The sequence below is a fragment of the Chiloscyllium plagiosum genome, chromosome 33 (assembly GCF_004010195.1).
Source record: "Chiloscyllium plagiosum isolate BGI_BamShark_2017 chromosome 33, ASM401019v2, whole genome shotgun sequence".
NCBI lineage: Eukaryota > Metazoa > Chordata > Chondrichthyes > Orectolobiformes > Hemiscylliidae > Chiloscyllium > Chiloscyllium plagiosum.
Window position 1 is genome coordinate 18,288,310 of NC_057742.1, and position 22,465 is coordinate 18,310,774.

At 42.1% G+C, this 22,465-nt stretch overlaps 1 protein-coding gene across 8 annotated transcripts in view; it reads right to left on the reverse strand.

Moving 5' to 3' along the window:
• Positions 1 to 22,465, reverse strand: part of LOC122539903 (acyl-CoA-binding domain-containing protein 5-like) — a 193,530-nt gene that overhangs the window by 137,100 nt on the left and 33,965 nt on the right. For all 8 annotated transcript variants that reach the window (XR_006309206.1, XR_006309204.1, XR_006309205.1 and 5 more), the window contains 6 exons: positions 17,722 to 17,806; positions 15,687 to 15,807; positions 11,961 to 12,086; positions 5,695 to 5,889; positions 3,531 to 3,640; positions 495 to 771 (listed from right to left, as the gene is read on the reverse strand). Coding sequence is in view for 3 of the 8 variants with exons in the window: in XM_043675060.1 (XP_043530995.1) it covers positions 495 to 771; positions 3,531 to 3,640; positions 5,695 to 5,889; positions 11,961 to 12,086; positions 15,687 to 15,807; positions 17,722 to 17,806 (914 nt within the window). In the remaining 5 variants the exon portion in view is untranslated. The remainder of the gene's footprint in view (positions 1 to 494; positions 772 to 3,530; positions 3,641 to 5,694; positions 5,890 to 11,960; positions 12,087 to 15,686; positions 15,808 to 17,721; positions 17,807 to 22,465) is intronic.

Here is a 22,465-nt window from a genome sequence, read left to right on the forward strand (position 1 = left end):
GGGGGTGGGGCTGGGGAGAAGGTAGCTCAGAGTACAATAGGTGGATGGAGGTGGGGATGAAGGTGATAGGTCGGAGAGGAGGGTGGAGCGGATAGTTGGGAAGGAAGATTGGCAGGTAGGACAAGTCATGAGGATGGTGACCTGTCACCAGTTTCCTTATTTCCCCTCCTCCACCTTACCCTAGTTCCACCTGCCAGCTCAGCACCATCCTCATGGCTTGTCCTACCTGCCAATCTTCCTTCCTAACTATCCGCTCCACTCTCCTCTCCGACCTATCACCTTCATCCCCACCTCCATTCACCTATTGTACCTTAGCCACCCCCTCCCGTTTATCTCTCCACCCTGGATGCTCCCTGCCTCCTTCCTGATGAAGGGCTTTTGCCTGAAACGTCGATTTTCTTGCTCCTTGGATGCTGCCTGACCTGTTGTGCTTTTCCAGCACCACACTAATCTAGACACAAATGCTAATTGGACAGCCCTTTATGTGTACATACCTTTCCCCTCAGTCAGCCATTCAGACAAGGGATTTGTAAATGTTATCTTTTTCTTCTTATTGTTTCCTCCGACCAGTGCAATCCCTCCACCACCATTAGTTGCCCATTCATGTGTCTCTTGGTTTGGAGGGAAATTGTCAGATGTGTTTTGGTAAGCATCTGGTGTACAAGTGGAAACATTAGCACTGCACAGCATTACCGTGGACCCAACATCCTGTAAGTTCTGCGAATCTCGGGAATGCTCTGCAAGAGCCATGCTGCTCTCAATTGCTGAGATCTGGAAGACACAAATAATTCACAAAGATTATTGCTAGACCAGCCTTCTCTGATTAACTTCAGGGATCAGGGAAGGAATTCACAGCAATCTCTTGTCTTTGATGTTTTAGTTTTGTTTATTTAGCTTTGTCAGAGAATTAAATGAACTGGAGTGACGCCTTGACTGGACAAATTCTTGGCCTTCTGGATGGAGACTGTTGACAGTCTGAAGAGCCTTTTTATAGCTGCCTTTCCTTTCATGTTTATCAGCACTTGAAAGGGTTGGTCTACACAATGGTCTACCTGTGACTAGGATGGTAAGTGGCCATGTTCGGATTAGAATGGTTTGGGACTACTTACCTTTTGAATATTGCATTAAGCAATAACATCTCAAGTCAGTGATTATCATACTTACCAACCCTGATCCCTTTTCTTCAGCTAACTAGCCAATCTAATCTACACCATTTCTGTCTGACCACTAACCTCAGAAGTGGATTCCACAGCCTCTCTGGGATGCAGGCATTGTTGGCAAGTCCAACATTTGTCAGTATCCACGCTCCCCCTCCCCCCCACCTCCCTGCACAGAGGCCAATATCCCATCACCAAGTCACCCTTTATTAACTTGTGCACATGCTAGCTGTGGCCAGTCAGCTCAGAGTCAAGCCCTGAACTAAGGAGATTCTAAATCCCCTGTTAAATTTTTAAAAAATTAATCCCCTATTAATATTGGTCAGCTAGTGCCTCCCGACTGGCCCAGGTTAATAACCGCAATCAAGAACTTGCTTTTAGCTGTAACAGAGTGAGGAATAAGAGCTTCCACATCCATCTTCAAAACACCAGCAACTGCAGAAAGCTAAACCTCAAAAACCTGGTTCAGTGGGAGCTCGGTCAGGCTGCTTCTCTTATTCTGACTTTTAAAAAAATAACCCAAGGCCTCACAAGCTGTTTAATCTACTGGCAGTGAGCAGACAGCTCATCATTTCTGTCTCAAATCTTCTTCACAAAAACAAAACCAGGACAAAATACACCTCTTAAAGCCGTGTACCTTTACAATAGACATAGGGGAGGTTGTGGTTGCAGAGCAATTTGAAACAAAGAATTGATGATTTAAAATTAAGGTGTTGTTGGATTAGGGGTTACATTGCAAGCACAGCAATGATGGGTGAACCGAACCTGGTGCGGGAGAAGGATGTTGAAAGCAAAATGGTTAACCAGCTGAAGTCTGTCATGGAAAATGGTTGGGGTGGGGAGGCAGCTGTGTGTTGGAATGGGCAAGTCTAAAGGTAACAAAGACACAGGTGAAAATTTCAGCAGCAGCTTCACCAACCAGAGGTGTTACTCTTAATATCCTTTCGGTTTAAATGAAAGTTTTAATATTCAAGAGGATTTTGGAGGGGCAAGTGAAGAATTCCAGAGTATTATTGGGGAGATTTATTGGCCGTTTGTTGCTTCCCCCAGGACATTTTTTGGATGGACAGCACTCATGGTAGGGCATCATCTGCAGCATATACAGAAAGAATGGGCTTTGTGTGTTTATTCGTTGAAGGTTGTACACAACCACAGCAAGTTGCTCCCTCTAGTGACCACTATGAAGATACACAGAAGGGGGTAAATGGAGCTACAGTAAAAATAACAACATGGGACAGTAATTACACCCAGGTCTCTGAACAAATACCAACTCTTCTGCTTCAGCAGTTAGCAAACAGCTCCTCAGAGCAGCTATTGCTAACATTTCCTGAACTACATTTAAATGCTGAGGGCCATAACCTTATCAAGATTAGAATTCATTACCTAGTTAAAATTGCATCTTGATGATACAGGAAATTCAGGTAATTTAGAGAGAATGGCATAATGGTTTATTGCAGGACTGGCATATACTTGATTCATGAATTCAAATCCCACCAAAGCAGCTGGAGAATTTAAAATCAGTTTTCTTGTATGAAAAGAGTCAATGGATCCTGTGTAACTAGTAGTTTATTGTAATGCTATTTCAGTAATGTCCTTGTGGGAAGATTATCTACTATTTTACCTGATCTGACCTGGATGTAACTCCAGAACCACAACAAAAGCGTTGACTTTTAACTGCTCTCTGAAATGGTGTTGCTAGACATTCTGTTGTCAGCTCAGCTCATCACTACCTTCTCAAAAGGCAATTAAGAAGGAGAGATAAATGTTGCCCTTGCCAACAGCTCCCATATTCTATGAACTAACGAGAGAAAGTTCTTTTGTATCCTTGTACGACACTGCTGTAAAGCACTTGGTAACATACATGACCAGCACATGCTTGGCACACTCTCCAATGTCCTCTTTGTTCAAAGCACCAAACCTGGAAACATAGCAGAAGGGTGATCGGACCCCAAACACTGACTTTGGGCTTTCTCTCCACGATGCTGTCAGACCAGTTGAGTTCTTCCAATAATTTCAGTTTTTGTTTCTGATTTCCATTCTTGCAGGTTTTTTTTAAAAAAACACAGAATTTTTTTTTGTTTACTAGAGTATGTGCAAACTTCACATCCAAGATATGCAATATCCACAACCATACCCCCAAACAAAAATAAACCTTTATATACAAATTCCTGATACTGCAACACAGAGCTCACAAAGAATATCAGTTCCATTTTAAGGGCGCATCAGCACATACAGGTAAGAGCCAACTCCTGGTTCAGTAAGTTAGCAATCAATGAGTGGTATTACTGAACCATCAATTTGTCTTCTTTTAGTCTCAAAATATTTTCAATTTTAAGCTCTTACAAAAGATGAAAATGTACACTTAAAACTTACCCTCTCATGGTCCAGTTCTTCCACAGAATCACAGAACACTTCACTTTCTGAATCGCTTGTACAATGATTCGGATCAGCTATTTCCACTGTGTAATTGTTGCCAGCATTGTCTGAAAGTCAGAAGTTGAAATGTGCCAAAAATTAAAATTGACATTAAGCAACAAATGCCCAAAAATGTGAAGTTTGAGCTTTCATGCCCCATAATATGTATTAGATTTCATTTAACCTTCTACATTGTGGTCCTTCACCAGGGCTTCTGAATGTCAAACTCCTCAAAGGTTAAGACACCAGTCAGGACCATACTGATTTCCATTCCAATCAAATCATGAAAACTGGCTTCAAAATGACAAGCTGTGGTTTTAGCCTTATTTTATATTTTCTATGCGAATCTGTTCAGAGATGTAACTACACACCTCTGGAGCAGGTGGGACTTGAACCCAGGCATCCCAGCTCAAAGACACTGCCACCGTACCACAAGAATTCTTGGGCTATGCAGTTTTAGATGTCAAAATAAAACTCCAAACATCTGCAAATAATTTCCCAAGCCTCTCAAGTGTTCAGGACATAAGGCCCTAATAACTTAACAGGCATTTTGTAAAGGAAAACGTGAGGGCAGCTAAAGAACTGAATGTAATCTTCACACAGAGAACCTTTGATTTTCTAATTGAACGGACTTTCAGAGAATTTGTCATGACAACAATAGGGGCCTTAGTTAGAATAGTTTCCTTGCAGAATGGCGAACTGCTTTAAACGCCAAAAAACCTCCTTCAAATATTTCATGATTTACTGATACCATGAGGATTGCAGGAAATACAGTTAGCATAAAAACACAATTTAATCAAGACAGTAGCAGGGGAACAATTTTTAGTCTTTTGCAGTTAAGTTTGGATTAATGATCATCGAGTGCACATTAAAAACTGGCCCTGGGAGAGTGACGTTCGCTTGCAGCAAGAGTGGGGGTGGATGTAAATAATAGACTTTGTTTCTTTACAGTGCCATAAGTATAGTGTATTACTGATTATAACATCCTGTTGTCTAAAAAGTGTTTTGCACAGTAACTGTGACTCAAGCAACTTGTTTTGAAATTAAGAAAATACAGCATTTACTCCTGTAAAACATTATTATATGATTACTTTCCAATATTTTTATCATTGTTTTAAACTTCAGATAAATATTCAGATCTATGATGTCTTCCACCTCCCAGCTGTGGTCCTAAACATTTCAGGCTGGAGTGCTTACAATGCATCAATCATAATGCAACACCAAAATGTTTAGGACTCTTTTTGTAATTGAGACCGAGGCCACAATTACAACCTTGGGAATCATGGATGAAAGTAGGTAGGGGGATGTGAATTTTACTAGCAAGCATGCTGGGCTTACAGGAAACACTAATGCTCCACCTGGTACACTAGCATTTCTCCAAAAGCACTTACACCTCTTAGACGCACCTCTTGTCACCTCCTTTCAAAGGAGAACCCACCCGATAGGTTTCTCAAGCTAATGGAAATCCAGCTAACTGTGGCTATGTATTATAGTTGGTCTATGTTATATTGGGATAGTGTCCCTTTAAGAGGTGAATCACATGACACTGATAAGGCATCAGCCTGTTCAGACTAGTTTTGAACTTCCTTAGAGTGTAACATTATGCAATAAAATCTCCCTGCTGGGCTGCAGATACAGACAAATTTGTGTGTTCTTTAGTTCTGACTAGAGCCTAGCAACTGCCTAGTGCAGAATAATAGTGGTTAAAGATATAACTGCTGCTACAAGGATAGCACATGGCCTCCTGAAAATGCTTTAATAAGCACTGCCCTCTGTCTTTCCTTCACTGAAATCACACGTAGCAGGTTTACAGTGTGCCAAGATTCAGTTTCAGTGATCTTAATTTTATAACTGCTCACCTGAGCCAAATCCACCTCTTTTGGAAGATCAAGATCAGCCCAAAGCTATGCAGAGCAGGAAGCCATTTGGCTTCATGCCTGCTCCCACTCCAAGTAAAGAGCTTTCCAGTTAAGGCTCTTTCCACATGACCCAGCTATTTTATTCCCAGGAACTTAGCCAAGTCCTTTTTGAACGTTTTTGTTGATTTTGCTTCCATCGCTGTTTCAGGCAGTCCATTCCAGGTCCAAACACTTCGCTATGAAAACAATCTTATCTCAAATACCTGTACTGTCATGAAGCTTCAAGAGATTTTCCTGAACTTGCAGTCTCTCCATGGTTTCCTCTATTGTGTCCAATTGAGAGATCCCTAGCTCTGGATGATCACCATTTTCTGAACAAATGCCTTTGGCCTGATGTGCCTCACTGTTATTGTCACCATTTTGGCTGATCTCATTCTCCTGAAATCGAACTATTTTTTCTAAGAAAAGATAAATCCAAACTTAGTTAGTTATATTAAAGCTGTTTGACATTCATTGCCAGTTAAATCACACATTGCTTTTCCAAATTTTTTTTCTTTATTCTTTGCTGGGCTGTGGTTGCCTTTGGCTATGCCATCGCTAACTGCCCTTGAAGTGATTAGCTTGTTATTGCCGTTCACTGATCTGGCAGCCTAGTTCAGGCAGACCTCAAAATAATTATAAAATCATTTCCCTTCCCAGATTTTTTTAATGAATGCTGCCTTTAACCTATAAAAGTATCAAATATTAGAGGTAGAGGCAGCAATTACATCAGAGGGATGTGATGTCAACTTTGGACCCAGAGTCATGTGTGGGCCAGACTGGATTAGGAAGGCAGATTTCCTTCCCTAAATTCCCTAGTGAATCAGACAGGTTTTGACAACAATCGACAATAGTTTTATGGTCACTGTTACAGAAAATAGTTGACGTGGTGAGAACTGAACTCATGTCCTCCACAGCATTAGCCGAGAGCTCTGGATAAGTAGTCCAGTGACATTACTGCTATGCCACAGACTGTATGATTTGGAATCAGAGACTGAGTTATGGCACATAAGGAGGCCATTGGGCCCATCAGGTCCAGCAATTTGCAGACCGGCCTTGGGCAAATTCACCCTTCTGTTAAAGACAGAACATCACATCCCTCTGCATCTAATTTTAATACTAAATACTCTTCTCTGTTAATATTCAGTAATCATACAACCACTTCTCTTTCTAATATTGCTTTACTTACTTTCAGGTCTGTCTGAACTGGACTCCTTCATCAATTGTTCTTAAACCTAGATCCACAGATCCCTGGGGGTCAGTGAAGACTTCCCTGAGGATCTGAGATATAATCAATCAATCACTTTGTACAAATTAGTCAGAGAAGGAGAACCAGCTACTGGGGTTAGAATATATTTAAATTGATATGTGGAATAAGCAACTATCATTATAATGCTCCCTGTCCCTCTATGTATTTCCAAAATGTTCTGCTAATTGAGCGATTGAGTGGACACTGAAAGTTGATGAAGGAAGAGGGCATCAGATTTCTGAGGCATTATGCCTTGTTCTGGGGAAGATGGGACTCGCTCGATCTGCATGGCCCATACTTGCATAAGACCAGCATGAATATCCTCAGAGGGTGATTTACTAGTGAGGATTAAATTAGATTGACAGAGGGATTGGAACTGGAGGTCTTGTGACTCTGAACAGATGAAGCAAAGCTCAAAGGGTGTACAGCACATGAATCTGCAGAATTAAAAATGCATATCTGTAAGTACAAGAATAGTAAATGTAGCCAATGAATAGAAAACACAGTGACACTTGATAGCAGGATGCAACTGCTATGACAGAAACACATCCTAAACAGGGGTAAATAAATGACAGTTCAATAGCCCTGGATATAGAGCTTCAGGCAGGATAGAGAGAAAGATAAAAAAGGTGGAGCTGCAGCATTATTGCATAAAGAATGTATTACAGCTGTGAAGAGGGAAGAAACATTAAATTAATCATCAAATGAGGCCATATTGGTTGAGCTCAGAATTTAAAAAGGGAGCAGCCATACAAGTTAGAAGGCCGAGAGGAGTGTAATACCAGATGCCTGAACATTGGAAGGGAGAGAGAATAATAAATATGTAGGCAAATTTCTGAATGCAAATTCAATAAAGCAATAACGGTCGGGGACTTCAACAATCCAAATATCAACTGGGATATAAAAGGCACAAAATTCTTGAACTGCAATAAAGAGAACTTTCTTAGCTAGCTCGAGAAGGAGGGGATGCAATTCTCGATTTAGTTGGAGGAAATGAGGCCAGTGAATGACGTAGCAGTTTGTGACTATTTTGGAGATATAGGACCAGAATACAGTTAGATTTATTGAGAAGGACAAAGATAGAATAGGAATAAAAGTTTGAAATTGGGGAAGACAGATTTTATAAAGTCGAGCAATGATATGCTGAAAGTAGACTAGGTACAGGTATGGAAGGAAAATTGGTGAGAATTCAGTGGAAGGCATTCAGAAATTAGAAATGCTGGGAGAGTGGATACATGTACAAAGTCAAAAAGTGATACTGCCAAGTATAAAGCTTCCTGGTTATCCAGAGCATATAGGGTGAGATAAAACAGAAAATGAAAGTTTATGAAGGTCACAAAAAACTATTACTGAAGAGAACCTAAAGTTGTGTTGAAATTATAGGGATGAAGTAAAATAAACAGGAAATCAGAAAAACAAAGAAAGGATATGAGAAAATATTGGTGATAAAAACAAAGCGTCGACCAAAGATTTGTATATGAAGAATAGGAGGTTAACTAAGGAAAGGGAAGGGTCCATTAGACACATAACTTATGCATCAATGAAGATAATGTCAGCAGGGATCGAAATGAATATTTTGTCTCTATTCACAAAGGAAAGAGATGAGGCAGATATTCTAGTTAAAGAGGAAATGTGTGAAATAGGAGATAAAATAATCAGTATAAGGAAAGTACTGAAGGAACTGAACTTCTTGAAGTAGATAAATCACTAGGGTCAGATGAATTGTATCCTAAGCTATTTAGGGGATCAAGGGAACAATTAATGGATGCTCTGAGGATCATTTTCCAATGCTCACTGACACAAGACAAGCTACCAGAGGATTGAAGGTCTATGAAAGTTCAACCATTATTTAAAAAGCATATGCAAAATGGCCAAATCATCCCACCCAGACCCTGACCCCATCCAATCCTCATAACCCTACAGTTTCCATGACTAACGCACCAAGCCTGCACATTCCTGGACACTGTGGGCAATTTAGAATGGCCAATCCACGAAACCTGCAGGTCTTTGGACTGTGGGAAGAAACCTGAGCACCCAGAAGAAACCCACGCAGACAAGGGGAGAATGTGCAAACTCCACACAGACAGTTGCCCGAGGCTGGAATCAAACCAGTGCTGGGAGGCAGCAGTGCTAACCACTGAGCCACTGCGCTGCCTCATACCTCTGTCCTTCCCTATTATTTCTGGTTTGTCTGGCCTCTCTCATTACTGTTTACATCAGTAAAAAAAAAAATCCAAAAATTGTTACTTAAGTAATTGTTGATTTTCTTATATGCTGCACTTTGATGATATGGGTATAATGCTGTATCTGAGGATCTGTGATTACTAGTCCATCAGGAAAGCACCAAGCTATAAATCCTAGGTACCCCTTTCAACTATACGAGACTGCTTTACTGCTTCACTAGTTATCATTATTTCTGCTCACCGCCTCAATTTCATTCAAAGATTTTCTTCTCCACTTCACTTCAGGTTTAAATTCATATCCAAAATCTATTCATAAAACTATTCAAGTCAGTATCAAAGTCATGTATGTAAATTAAACAAAAAACAAATGGCTATATGATTGTGTTTCACCCAGTATCATATAGGAGAAAATTACTACTTCATCAGAGCTTTGAAGAGTCATCTAGACTTGAAATGTTAACTTGCCCTTTCATCATGGATGCTGCCTGACCCAGTGTGATTTCCAACATTTTGTTTTCAACACGATTTTATAGTTTAATGCATCAATCTGCATATTTATACACATTCATTTGCAAAGGGAAACAAATCCACATTTTTTTATTGGGTTGAATTTTTCGGTTTGCAGTTAACATGTGGTGGTGAGGGAGTTTCCTGGTGTTCAGCCTGTGGTGGCTCACAGGAAATTTTCCCATGATCCACTGCTTTTTCACCTGAATAATTAAGCAACTGAAGTGCTTGGCGCTTTTCTTGTGGAATCTTGTACAGAGTGAGGCAGAAGGGCTCACCACTGGAGCGACTTTCTGGCTTACACTCTTCCGGTTCCTGATTAAAAGCTCAGCTGCACACCACTTCAGGTTTTGCAAACCAGGATCTACCACTCAAAATGTGGTTGTTGATCATAAAAACATTTCAGAGGAAAAGCAAGGCAGCTCTCTGTGTTTCTAGGATAGCGATCTGGAGATCCTGGTGGATGGAATGAAGAGGCCCCTTTTCCTGCTGATAACAGCAGGAGGCCCCATCGACAGACCCAGCCAACCCCCAACAGAAAGTGCAGTCTGGGTCAGTACCATGTCCCAATTCCAGATGAACACCTAACAGTGTCATAAAGTCAATGATTCCTGGAGCGTCGGAGGCTGAGGGGTGACCTTAAAGAGGTTTACAAAATTATGAGGGGCATGGATAGGATAAATAGACAAAGTCTTTTCTCTGGGGTCGGGGAGTCCAGAACTAGAGAGCATAGGTTTAGGGTGAGAGGGGAAAGTTATAAAAGAGACCTAAGGGGCAACTTTTTCATGCAGAGGGTAGTACGTGTATGGAATGAGCTGCCAGAGGAAGTGGTGGAGGCTGGTACAATTGCAACATTTAAGAGGCATTTGGATGGGTATATGAATAGGAAGGGTTTGGAGGGATATGGACCGGGCGCTGGCAGGTGGGACTAGATTGGGTTGGGATATCTGGTCGGCATGGACGGGTTGGACCGAGGGGTCTGTTTCCATGCTGTACATCTCTATGACTCTATCTTCCGCCCTCCATAAGACTAAATGTCGACATCTTCTCTTTGCAATCTCACGTTCACAGTTAGTGCTCACTCCAACTCTGCCACTGCACAACTTATCACACTAAGGCTCTACCTTTCACAGTATTGCATGCATCATGTCCTTTCAAGGGACTGCACACACCAACTCTTCATGCCCTCTGCACTTCCTATTCATTCAATCAGGACACATCTCCCACTCAAGCATCACCACTAACTGCTTTTGCATCCACTTCTGTTGTACTCAATCCCTCGCTTGGTCTCATTGCAGGAAAAACTTGTCCACCCCCTGGACTGGTGTTTCAACTGTGTCCTGAATGATCAACACATAGTCCCTGGGCTGAATACAGTTTGCCCAAGGAGTGACTGTGGCTAGCTGTCTGCTGTGTAATCAGACGTGCCCTTTGACTGATTGTGGTGTCGTCACTGGGTGACTTTAGTCCCTGTTCACCCCATTCAAGACAGTTCCACTTTATCTTTCACGCATTGTCATTTGCCCACATACACAGTGTTTGCTGGCAAGTGATAGGTCTGACACTGATGTAGCACTGTGCTGCATAGCGACATGTCTACCCACTGTCTGACTGACTGTCTGCTCAATGTTCCCACTGCCATAAGTTGTGCACCTCTCCCTTCACATTAAAAAGCAATCCAAACCATGAGGCAACAGACTGTAACTCAGTGTGAAACTCTGTGTGCACTAAGAAAGCAACATGAAGCAGACAGAGGCTGGCAGCCTCCAAGACGACACTGAAGTGAGTGAGCGTTTAGAAAGGATGCTCAGAGCCATAAGATGCAAGTGTCAATGTCAGCACAAAGGGTCTTGAATATAATAACAGCAAAACGAGTAGGCCTTTCTTTAAGCCAGGGTTCATGAATCATAGTGTCATATCAATCTTCATAGAAACTGGAATCTAGGATAATTATTCTTTCACACTCTCTACCAACATTAAGCCATTGATTAAGTTTTAGTTAGGATGGGCAAAGAGGGAAAAATATGACCCAAGATATTTGAAATGCAGTATTTTAGCACCTGACATCCGAACAAAAACAACATATGAACCAAATAAGTAGCTACTAAATCTAAGACATTACGTAAAGGGAACGACAACAGATATTTTTGCAAATGTTATCCGAATATTAATTGTTAGCTCCATTGATGAAGAGATAAGGAAGAAAAAAAAAGAAAAGAGAACTAGGAAGGAAAATATTACATTGTTCAAGAAATCTCTTGTATAGAAAGACATTGCAGAATTATCCACGATCAGGAGCAAAGGGCAAATTATAAAAGCACTGAAAAGCAATTTGTGAGTAGTCTGTAGGCATAATCAAAGAGATTTCTTTTGGAGAAACTCTGGAAAGCAAGTAAAGTAGTGGAAAAATAGAGGGATCTGGCTGGTATAGTTGTGTGTGCAATTTAGTCTGTCCTAAAACTTGTTCAGCCTTTCCCCAGTAGCTTTGGTCCCACATGGATTATGTACAGTTGTCTAGTTCCTGGCAGCAGACAAGGTAAGATTTTCTTACTGTTTGTTACAAGGCCTTTGTCCTCATCATTCAAATCCTCTGATACCAAGTTGCTATCATGGTTGCTCAGCACACCATTCATTACAACACATGGAGTCGACGTCAGGGGAGTTTCAGTATCTTCACCTACAGATCAAAGGCAACATTTCATCACAAAATACAGTCAATGGAATTGAAAAGTGTGCAGATTATTATTTAATATGCAAAAATCTACTATAATGTAGACTCACCAACTCAGAAGTTGAATGAAAAGTACATGCAATGGAAAAAACTCAAACATTTTGCTCCATTTAATTACATTATTAATCTGCTAGGTTTACTGGAAGTGAGAGCTGGTGATTATGTAGAATCTGCTACCCTGAAGGATTTCATTATCAGTGAACAATCAGAATGTCACATCCTTTTGCTGATATACTACAAGAAAACAAGAACACCTAACTGAACAACGTAAACCAACATGAGGTTGATGTTGTGGTTATGTCACAGAATTAGTAACCCAGAGGTCCAGACAAAAGTTGTGGGGACACGGGTACAAATCCCAGTACCACTTTTGGTGGACAGGAGGTACATGAATTTGTCCTGCTATCAGTGAATGGGAGATACGTGGGCAATCTTCCGCATTGCTAGATATGCGTCAGCACTGTAGCTGTACTGGAACAGTCTTGCTAGGACTGGAATATGAGTCTTCAATATTGTTGCCAGAATGTTATCAAACCCTACAGTCGTGGCAGCATCCATCGCCTTCAGTCGTTTCTTGATATTACAAGGAGTGAATTGAACTGGCTAAAGGCTAGCATCTGTGGCGCTGGGGACCTTGGGCAGAGATTAAGATGGATCATCTACACAGCATTCATGGCTGAAGATGGTGATGAATGCTTTAGCCTTGTCTTTTGTACTGATGTGCTGCTCTGCCCCATCTTTGAGAATGGGATTACTTTTGGTGCCTCCTTTGCTGTTAGATCTTTAATTGTCCACCACATTTATGATTGGATGTGGCAGCACTGTAGAGTTTAGATTGGATCCATTAATTGCAGAATCATTTAGCTCTGACTCTCCAAACTCTGTCAACCATCTACAATGCACAAATCAGGAGTGTGATGGAATATGCTCCATTTGCCCGGATGGGTTCAGCTCCAGCAACTCTCAAGAAGCTCGACACCATCAAGGAGAAATCAGCCACCATATTTAACAACTTCAACATACACTCTTGATCAGTGACACACAGTGACAGAATTGTATACCATCCACGTGATGCACTGCTATAAGTCACCAAGGGATCTCCAACAGCATATTTCAAACCAGTGACCTCTACATTCATCTACATGAATGAAGGACAAGGGCAGCAGATGCATAGAAGCACCACCAATTGCAAGCCACACACTAGCCAGACTTGGAATTATGTCAACGTTCCTTCATTGTTAACCTGTCAAAAATCTACAACTCCCTTTCTAACAGTATTGTGGGTGTCCCGACACCCAGGATTGCACCTGGCTCACCCGTGTCTTCTAAAGAACAATTTGGGATGGAAGTGAAGACCACATTCCATGAACATTGATACATTTTTTTAAAAAAATCAGGACTGAATGACATCCAATGCAACCAGATAAAGTGATAAAATCATACCTTGTGGAACTGCTCATTGATCTATGCAGCATGGAGTGCATAAGTATCGACTCTGAGTGGGACTTGGTGCTGATAACGCCAACCCACATTCAAAAGAGTGAGTGTCTGTGCCTCTCATTTGCTGGCTAGCCTAAGCATAACAGAGCTATTAAATACTAAATGGCCAGTATGGAGAGCAGTGTACTTAGCAAAACACATAGAAACTGGAACTCCAGCCTCCATTGTGGACTGGGGACGTGTTTTAGATGCGGACAATGAGTAGCTATGTGGCGTTTAACATTTGTTTCCCAATTGTTGACACTCCTCATGCAATTATGTTCCAAATCTAAACAGGAGGAAGCTTTTAAATCATACTTTCATTTCGCATTCAAGATTTCCATCTGCAGATTGATGGGCTGTTTTTGTTGCTTTATGCAGCTTCCTGTGTACTTATCCTGGCTGTGACAAAAAGAAACTAAATATAATTTTTAAAAAGCACAATGCTTCAAACTTATTCCATAGTGAGAGACAATTCACAAAGAATAAAGAGGCCATGTACTGCTTGGAAAGTAAGTGTTTAACTGGGTTAGAGAGGAGCAAAAGTGATCTGGAGATACAGACCTGTACAGATACGGGAAACGGAGAGTTTTGGAGTAGGCCATTACCAAGCACTAAATGGTTCAAATGCTAGTGGTCTAGCCAACTGCACTAACTAGCTCCACCATGCAGCACCTTTACCAAAGATGGGGAGAAAGTTAAGTTTGTGATTGTTCTCTCAGGAGCACAGAAATGTAAGGGCAGACTGCATCAAAATGATGAGGAGTTCAGATAGAGTAAATGGAGTCAGACTGTTACCTACAATAAGTGGAGTTGTTGACCAGAATTCACAAAGTTAACATAATTGGTAAAAAAAAACTAAAGGAGCAATGGAACAACATTCTTCATAAATGGAACATACCACCTGAAAGATGGCCGGGGAGGGGGTGGGGGAGTCAATAAGAAATTTGAAATGGTAATTAGGCACGTACTTAAAAATTATGAATTTTCAGGCTTGAGCAAAAACTGGGCTGTGAAATAAAGTGGACATCTTTTACAAAGAACAGCTGCACGGAGATGGGCTGAATATCCTCCTTCTGCAATGTAGTGATGTACGAAATCACAGAGCTCAAGGCAGGCTGACAGCAAAGCAAGAATTGTGATTCAGTTCTCGATTACAGAACGTAAAAACAGAAGTTATGTTGAAGTTCAATCAATCTTTGTACTCCCAAGTGCTATCCAATCAATGTTCTGTCTAACATTTATAAAAGAAGATACACAGACATCGGAATAAGTGCAAAAAAAGATGAAGGATGACTATTCCAGATCTAAATGGGTAGAAAAAATATAATTGCCAATAAATCCAGCAGGGAATTCAGGAGAAACCTCCATTAAGGAATGGATAAAATGGGATATTTGCTGTCACAATGAGGAGGTAAGTTGAATGGTATAAATACACTATTTGGGAAGCTAGATAAACAATCAAGAGAGGAAAGAATAGATGAATATGCTGATAGGTTTAAATTTTTTTTTAAAAAGTGGGGAAAGAGCTGCTTGATTTTAATCCCCAGTGCAGACCAGTTGAACTGATCGACCTGTTCCTGCTGTGTAGGCTTGTAATTAGTTTACATGATAAAGGTGTAATCTTTCTCACCATATACCCTGCACTGACTTCCAATTTAGGGAACCATCACCTGTTGAAAGAGGGTTGATGAGGATGGGTGGGAGGGGAGATGAATGGACATATTAAATAGTTATTCTGCATTCACAAGAACCTGTGGGAAGGTCAGGTTCCATTTAACATGACAGCTACAATAGGAACGATGTGACGCAATAGGGGATTTATGCAATGCCTCCCATGTAAACACATCATTGAGCAGACACATCCCATAAGTGGCTAATAGCTTGATTATGAAAACCAGAAAGGTTAGGGATCGATCTTATGCTTTTGCTGAAAGTGAATTGTGTTGGAATTGCCTTCTTGCAATAAAATTAACCAAATAAACTGAACTCAAACTAATTTCTTTCATCGCAACTCATTTAACCATTAGCAAAGAAATATCTTCCATCCCTTAACATTGCTCATACCTGACACCTTCTTATGGAAGAAAGATGGAGGTCTGGGCATATCTTCAACAACTTCATATAGTGGATGAAACAGGTGGAAGTGCTGCTCCTCATTCTCTGTCCCTGACATCGAATCAATAACCTGTGAGAACACATTTCACAGGAGAGCTTTTAGAAGCCAGCAGAACGTCACCCACTTTGTCACTTCAGCAACTGTTTCTCTGCTGTTTTGTACCTGTTTTTAAACTGTTTTATATGACTCAAAAATGAGAAAAGAACATTTAAATTGCCAGTAGGAATGGGCTTTTAGGATAAGAGAAAACATTTCGCTTACAAAATACTACAGAGACTCTTGAATGCCTGTCATGTTCATAAACTGAAGAGATTCAATGGGCTTAGAAAGTAGTGTGAACTCGGACCTCTCATAACACAGCATGCAGGTCCTTGCAGCTTGCTGTATGACAACGACCCTAGGCAATGACCTCCAGAGAGTCATCTGCTCCTGCTGACTGAGAGTCTTAAGGGCCTCCTTAAGTGGGTGTTTATGGGATGTTACAATATTGGAAGTTATCATTTAGTAGTAAAATAATCTGTTATTCTGTTAGCTTGTCAAATAGATTTACAGCTAAACCAATTTTTTTTTTGTATTTTAACTACAACATATGAATAAAGTGTTTTGCTTCAGATCTGGTAGTTTTGTATCCAGAACCAAACACCTGACACTTGCCTTTAAAAGAAGAATAAGTCAGGGTCTAAGCTATCTTCCGGATATATTTTGAGGGGTCTGGTCTGGTCCATAACATTCTTCTGGAATGTGCCTTTGCAAAGAAGGTCTGGAGAGAGATGCAGTGGTTTTTGTTGAGGCTTGTCCCGAGCAGCTCTGTGGTGCGGGACTCTGCACTCTAAAGTCAATTCCCTGGGAGAGAAGCCAAGACAAACATCGATTGTGCTGGGGGGCTATCAACTCAGTGAAAGGCGCTCCTCGGTCTCCCTTGTCGGTCTTCAAGTACAGAGAGCTGACTTTGACAGAGGGTTGTAGACTGGCACATTTCAACGTACAGGGCTATGTGCTGATGGACCTATTAAGAGGCAGTGGGGAGAGGGCACCGTCTATGGTCTTTCTGCCTAAGTTTAACAGGGTCTGTTCAAGCTTCAGACCCTCTCTTTGTTTCAAATGTATGTAATAGTGTCCTGCACGAGTGGGAAATGCCAGTTTTATGCAACTGCAGGGAATGTAAATTCCCATGTCTGTTTTATCTTTATATGCAAAGATTGTGCAAAACTGCTTAGTACCTGCATATGTACAGAAAGATTTTTTATGAATAAAGTATATTTTTGCAATGAATAAAAGTAGCCAATCCAGACCCTGATCTACCACAATGTGGAACACTGAAACAAATAAAACATTTTCTCACATTAACTCATCCATTTGTTAATCAACTTCATATTACAGTTTGATCACGTTAAAACTGTTCCCTCTGATCTAATTTTGGTCATCTCTACCTCCAAAGACATTTAGTGACTCCAGCTAAAACAAAAAGTCAGAGTGTAAAGCACTTGGGTCATAATGATACGGGTGGACCTCAATTTTATTTCTCATGAACTAAAATCAATGTTGCTTTTGGATTCTTGTAGTTTTCTCTGCTGCTCAATCTCTGTAATTCTCAGTTGACACAACATATATAATTAATCGTCATCAGACCACCAGAGGGTGTGAAAGCACTCTGGGCAGTTTACTGCAATGCTCCTTCTCACTGAAGATTTTGGTCAACTCCCCACAGACACAGCTACAACCGAGTGGCAAAGCAGTGAGTGTAAGCTCATATTCTACCTCAAGGTATCAACCCACATTACCTCTCGAGGGGTTCTCACATTGTGCAGTATTTACATTCCTGCATCAGAAGCTGCAAGAGTAAGCCATGCATTAACCAAATTAAAATTTAAAAAAAGTGAATGAATGAATTTTTCTAAGAAGTAGAACATGTTGGGGGTCTGTTAATAAAACAATCGTGTTTTCGCGCACTCTGGCATTGCCGATAAAGAACACACAAACTACCTCCTGTGCTGTTTTCTTTATCTCTTCGACATAAGTCATCATGGCTTCTTCTTTTGACAAGTTCCCCAGAGCTTTCCATGCGTCCCTATAGGAGGCAACAAATCTGAGTTTATTCCATGCTAATGAGAGCTTATTCTATGCCATGCTCATCCAATCACATTAAGTGATCCCCAATTAGTGGAGTGAAAATAGTTGCAACAATATCATCCATTCCAAACACATATAACTCAAGCAGCTCACTGTAAAATCACCACTCTCATTCCAAGGCAACCCTATTCTACTTTGTATAAACCACTTCAACAGTTTTTTCCATCCTCTTTCTAAAGTGTTGTGGATCACAGTATTTCATATGCTATAAAAATAATACTTAATTCAATTAGGAGACTGGTTTGTTTTGTTAAAAGAAAATCAAAAACATGACACAATGAATTACTGCTTTAACGTTTCATTCTGCAATGCATTCTAGATAGGATTAGTTCACTGTGGCTCAAGTGTTTCCTCTTACATAACCTTGCACTTCTTTAGAGAATTCCTGCTCTAAAGTTCTTATAATATTTTTCAAAGTTGAAAAGTGTGGTGCGGGAAAAGCACAGCTGGTCAGGCAGCACCCCAGGAATAGATGAAGGTGGGGGTGGGAGTGATGATAGGTAGGAGAGGAGGGTGGAGCAGATAGGTGGGAAGGGAGATGGGCAGGTAGAACAGTCAAGAGGGCAGTGCCGAGGTAGAGGGTTGGATCTGCGATAAGGCGAGGACACGGGAAAATGAGGAAACTGGTGAAATTAACATTGATCAAGTGTGGTTGGAGGGTTCCAAGGCAGAAGATGAGGCGCTCTTCCTTCAGGCATCGGGTGGTTAGCGTCTGGTGGTGGAGGAGGCCAAGGACTTGCATGTTCTTGGTGAAGTGGGAAGAGAAGTTGAAGTGTTCCGCCACAGGGCGGTGGGGTTGATTGGTGTGAATCTTACAGAGATGTTCTGAAACATTCTGCAAGTTGGCGTCCTGTCTCTGTAATGTAGAGGAGACCACATCGAGAGCAACGGAAACAGTAGATGAGGTATGTGGAAGTACGGTAAATCTGTCAGATGTGGAAGGATCCTTTGGGGCCTTGGATGGAGGTGAGGGGAGAGGTGTGGGTGCAGGTTTTTCACTTCCTGCGGTGGCAGGGGAAGGTGCTGGGAGGGGAGAAGTGGACCCAACAAGGGAGTCGCAGACGGAATGGTCTCTGTGGAATGCAGACAGGGGTGAAGAGGGAAATATATCCCTGGTGCTGGTGTCCGTTTGTAGGTGGTGGAAATGGTGGAGGATGATGCATTGTATCCAGAGGTTAGTGGGGTGGAAGGTGAGGACTGGAGTGGAGTCTGTCCTTGTTGCAATTGGAGGAGTGGTGTTTAAGGATGGAGGTGCACTAAGTGGAGGAGATGCATTGGAGGGCATTGTTGAGCATGTGGGAGGGGAAATTACAGTACCTGAAGGAGGAGGCCATCTGGTATATTCTATGGTGGAATTGGTCATCCTGGAAAGAGATGCAGTGGAGGTGGAGGAATTGGGGGTAAGAGATAGCATTTTTACAGGAGGCTGGGTGGGCAGAAATGTAATCCAGGTGGCTGCGGGGGCTGGTGGGTTTGAAGGATATGTCTGTGTTGAGCCGGTCACCTGAAATGGAAATGGAGAGGTCCAGGAAGGGGAGGGAGATGTTCGAGATAGTCCAGGTGAATGAGGTCAGGGTGGAAGGTGTTCGTAGTATTAGGCAAGAATTTTTGAAAGCTGATTAGGGGCAGATATTCGCAGGTAAAGGGATGGCTGGAAAATAGGAAGCCTTCAGAAATGAGATAATGAGAATCCAGACAAAATATCTTCCGGTCAGGGTGAAAGGAAAGGCTGGTGGGTATAGGGAATGCTGGATGACTAAAGACATTGAGGGTTTGGTTAAGAAAAAGAAGGAAGCATATGTAAGGTATAGACAGGATAGATCGAGTGAATCCTTAGAAGAGTATGAAGGCAGTAAGAGTATACTTAAGAGGGACATCAGGAGGGCTAAAAGGGAACATGAGATAGCTTTGCCAATTAGAATTAAGGAGAATCCAAAGGGTTTTTACAAATACATTAAGGACAAAAGGGTAACTAGGGAGAGAACAGGGCCCCTCAAAGATCAGCAGGGCAGACTTTGTGTGGGGCCGCAGAAAATAGGGGAGAGTATTACTAAATACTAAATGAGTATTTTGCATCAGTATTTACTGCGGAAAGGATATGGAAGATATAGACTGTAGGAAAATAGATGGTGACATCTTGCAAAATGTCCATATTACAGAGGAGGAAGTGCTGGATGTCATGAAACGGGTAAAGGTGGATAAATCCCCAGGACCTGATCAGGTGTATCCGAGAACTCTGTGGGAAGCTAGAGAAGTGATTGCTGGGCCTCCTGCTGAAATATTTGCATCATCGATAGTCACAGGTGAGGTGCCAAAAGACTGGAGGTTGGCAAACGTGATGCCACTGTTTAAGAAGGGTGGTAAGGATGAGCCAGGGAACTACAGACCAGTGAGCCTGATGTCGATGCTGGGCAAGTTGTTGGAGGGAATCCTGAGGGACAGCATGTACATGTATTTGGAAAGGCAAGGACTGATTCGGGATAGTCAGCATGGCTTTGTGCATGGGAAATCATGTCTCACAAACTTGATTGAGTTTTCTGAAGAAGTAACAAAGAGGATTGATGAAGGCAGAGCGGTAGATGTGATCTATATGGACTTCAGTAATGCGTTTGACAACGTTCCCCATGGGAGACTGATTAGCAAGGTTAGATCTCACGGAATACAGGGAGAACTAGCCATACAGAAGTGGCTCAAAAGGTAGTAGACAGAGGGTGGTGGTGGAGGGTTGTTTTTCAGACTGGAGGCCTGTGACCAGTGGAGTGCCACAAGGATCAGTGTTGGGCCCTCTACTTTTTGTCATTTACATAAATGATTTGGATGCGAGCCTAAGAGGTACAGTTAGTAAGTTTGCAGATGACACCAAAATTGGAGGTGTAGTGGACAGTGAAGAAGGTTACCTCAGATTACAACAGGATTTTGACCAGATGGGCCAATGGGCTGAGAAGTGGCAGATGGAGTTTAATTCAGATAAATGCAAGGTGCTGCGTTTTGGGAAAGCAAATCGTAGCAGGACTTATACACTTAATGGTAAGGTCCTGGAGAGTGTTGCTGAATAAAGAGACCTTGGAGTGCAGGTTCATAGCTCCTTGAAAGTGGAGTTGCAGGTAGATAGGATAGTGAAGGCGGCGTTTGGCATGCTTTCTTTTATTGGTCAAGAGTATTGAATACTGGAATTGGGAGGTCATGTTTCGGCTGTACAGGACATTGGTTAGGCCACTGTTGGAATATTGCATATAATTCTGGTTTCATTCCTATTGGAAAGATGTTGTGAAACTTGAAAGGGTTCAGAAAAGATTTACAAGGATGTTGCCAGGGCTGGAGGATTTGAGCTATAGGAAGAGGTTGGACAGGCTGGGGCTGTTTTCCCTGGAGCGTCGGAGGCTGAAGGGTGACCTAATAGGGGTTTACAAAATTATGAGGGACATGGATAGGGTAAATAGACAAAGTCTTTTTCCTGGGGTGGGGGAGTCCAGAACTAGAGGGCATAGATTTAGGGTTGTCTTCTGCTTTAATGGCGAGGTTGAGGTTGGAAAGGAGGAAGTGGAGGACTGCGCATTGCAAGAATGAGAGGTTGGAGTGAGCAACAGGGGTAGACAGGTTGAGGCAGTCAATGTAGTGGCGGCAGTTGGAAATGAAGCGATCGAGGGCAGTAACAGAGTGGCATGGGGTGTCCAAATGGATGTAGTGTGTTGGACATCCCGTGCCATTTGTTACACACCCTCGCTCTCTTCATTGACACTACACTGACCGCCTCAACTTGTCCACCCTTCTCACCCTCACAAAGCGCAGCCCTCCACTCCAACCCCAACCTCACTATCGAACCAGCAGACAGATGAGGGCGCTGTGGTAGTTTGGCACACTGACCTCTACACCACTGAAGGCAGACACTAACTCTTGGACATCTCCCTGTACTGCCCCCTCAACCACAACCTCACCACTCATCACCAAACCATCATCTCCTAGACCATCCACAACCTCATCACCTCAGGAGATCTCCCATCCACTGTCTCCAACCTCACAATCTGGGAATCCCACAGTGCCCAAATCTACCTTCTACCTAAAATCCATAAAACTGAAATCCATTGTTTCAGCCTGCTCATGCCTCACCGAACATATCCCCTCATATCTTGATACCATCCTGTCTCCCTTGGTCCAGGATCTCCCCACATACATTTGAGACACCACTCTTGCCCTCCACCTCCTCCATGACTTTCATTTCCTTGGCCCTCAATGCTACATCTTCGCCATGGACATCCATCCGCCATGATGAAGGCTTCCAATCCCTCTGTTTCTTATTCTCCCGCGGACCCAGCCAGTACCCTTCCAATGACACACTCATTCCATTGGTTGAACTGGTCCTCCTCCTCAAGAGTTTCTCCTTCAAGTTTTCCCACTTGCTACAGATCAAAGGGGTAGCCATGGGCACTCATGGGTGCCAATTATGCCTGTCTCTTCATTGAGGTTTTGGAACAGTCCTTCTTTCACAGTTACACTGGTGCCACTCCCCGCCCTTTCCTCCGCTACATTGATGATTTTGATCAGATAGGCCACTGAGCTGAGGAGTGGCAGATGGAGTTTAATTTAGATAAATGTGAGG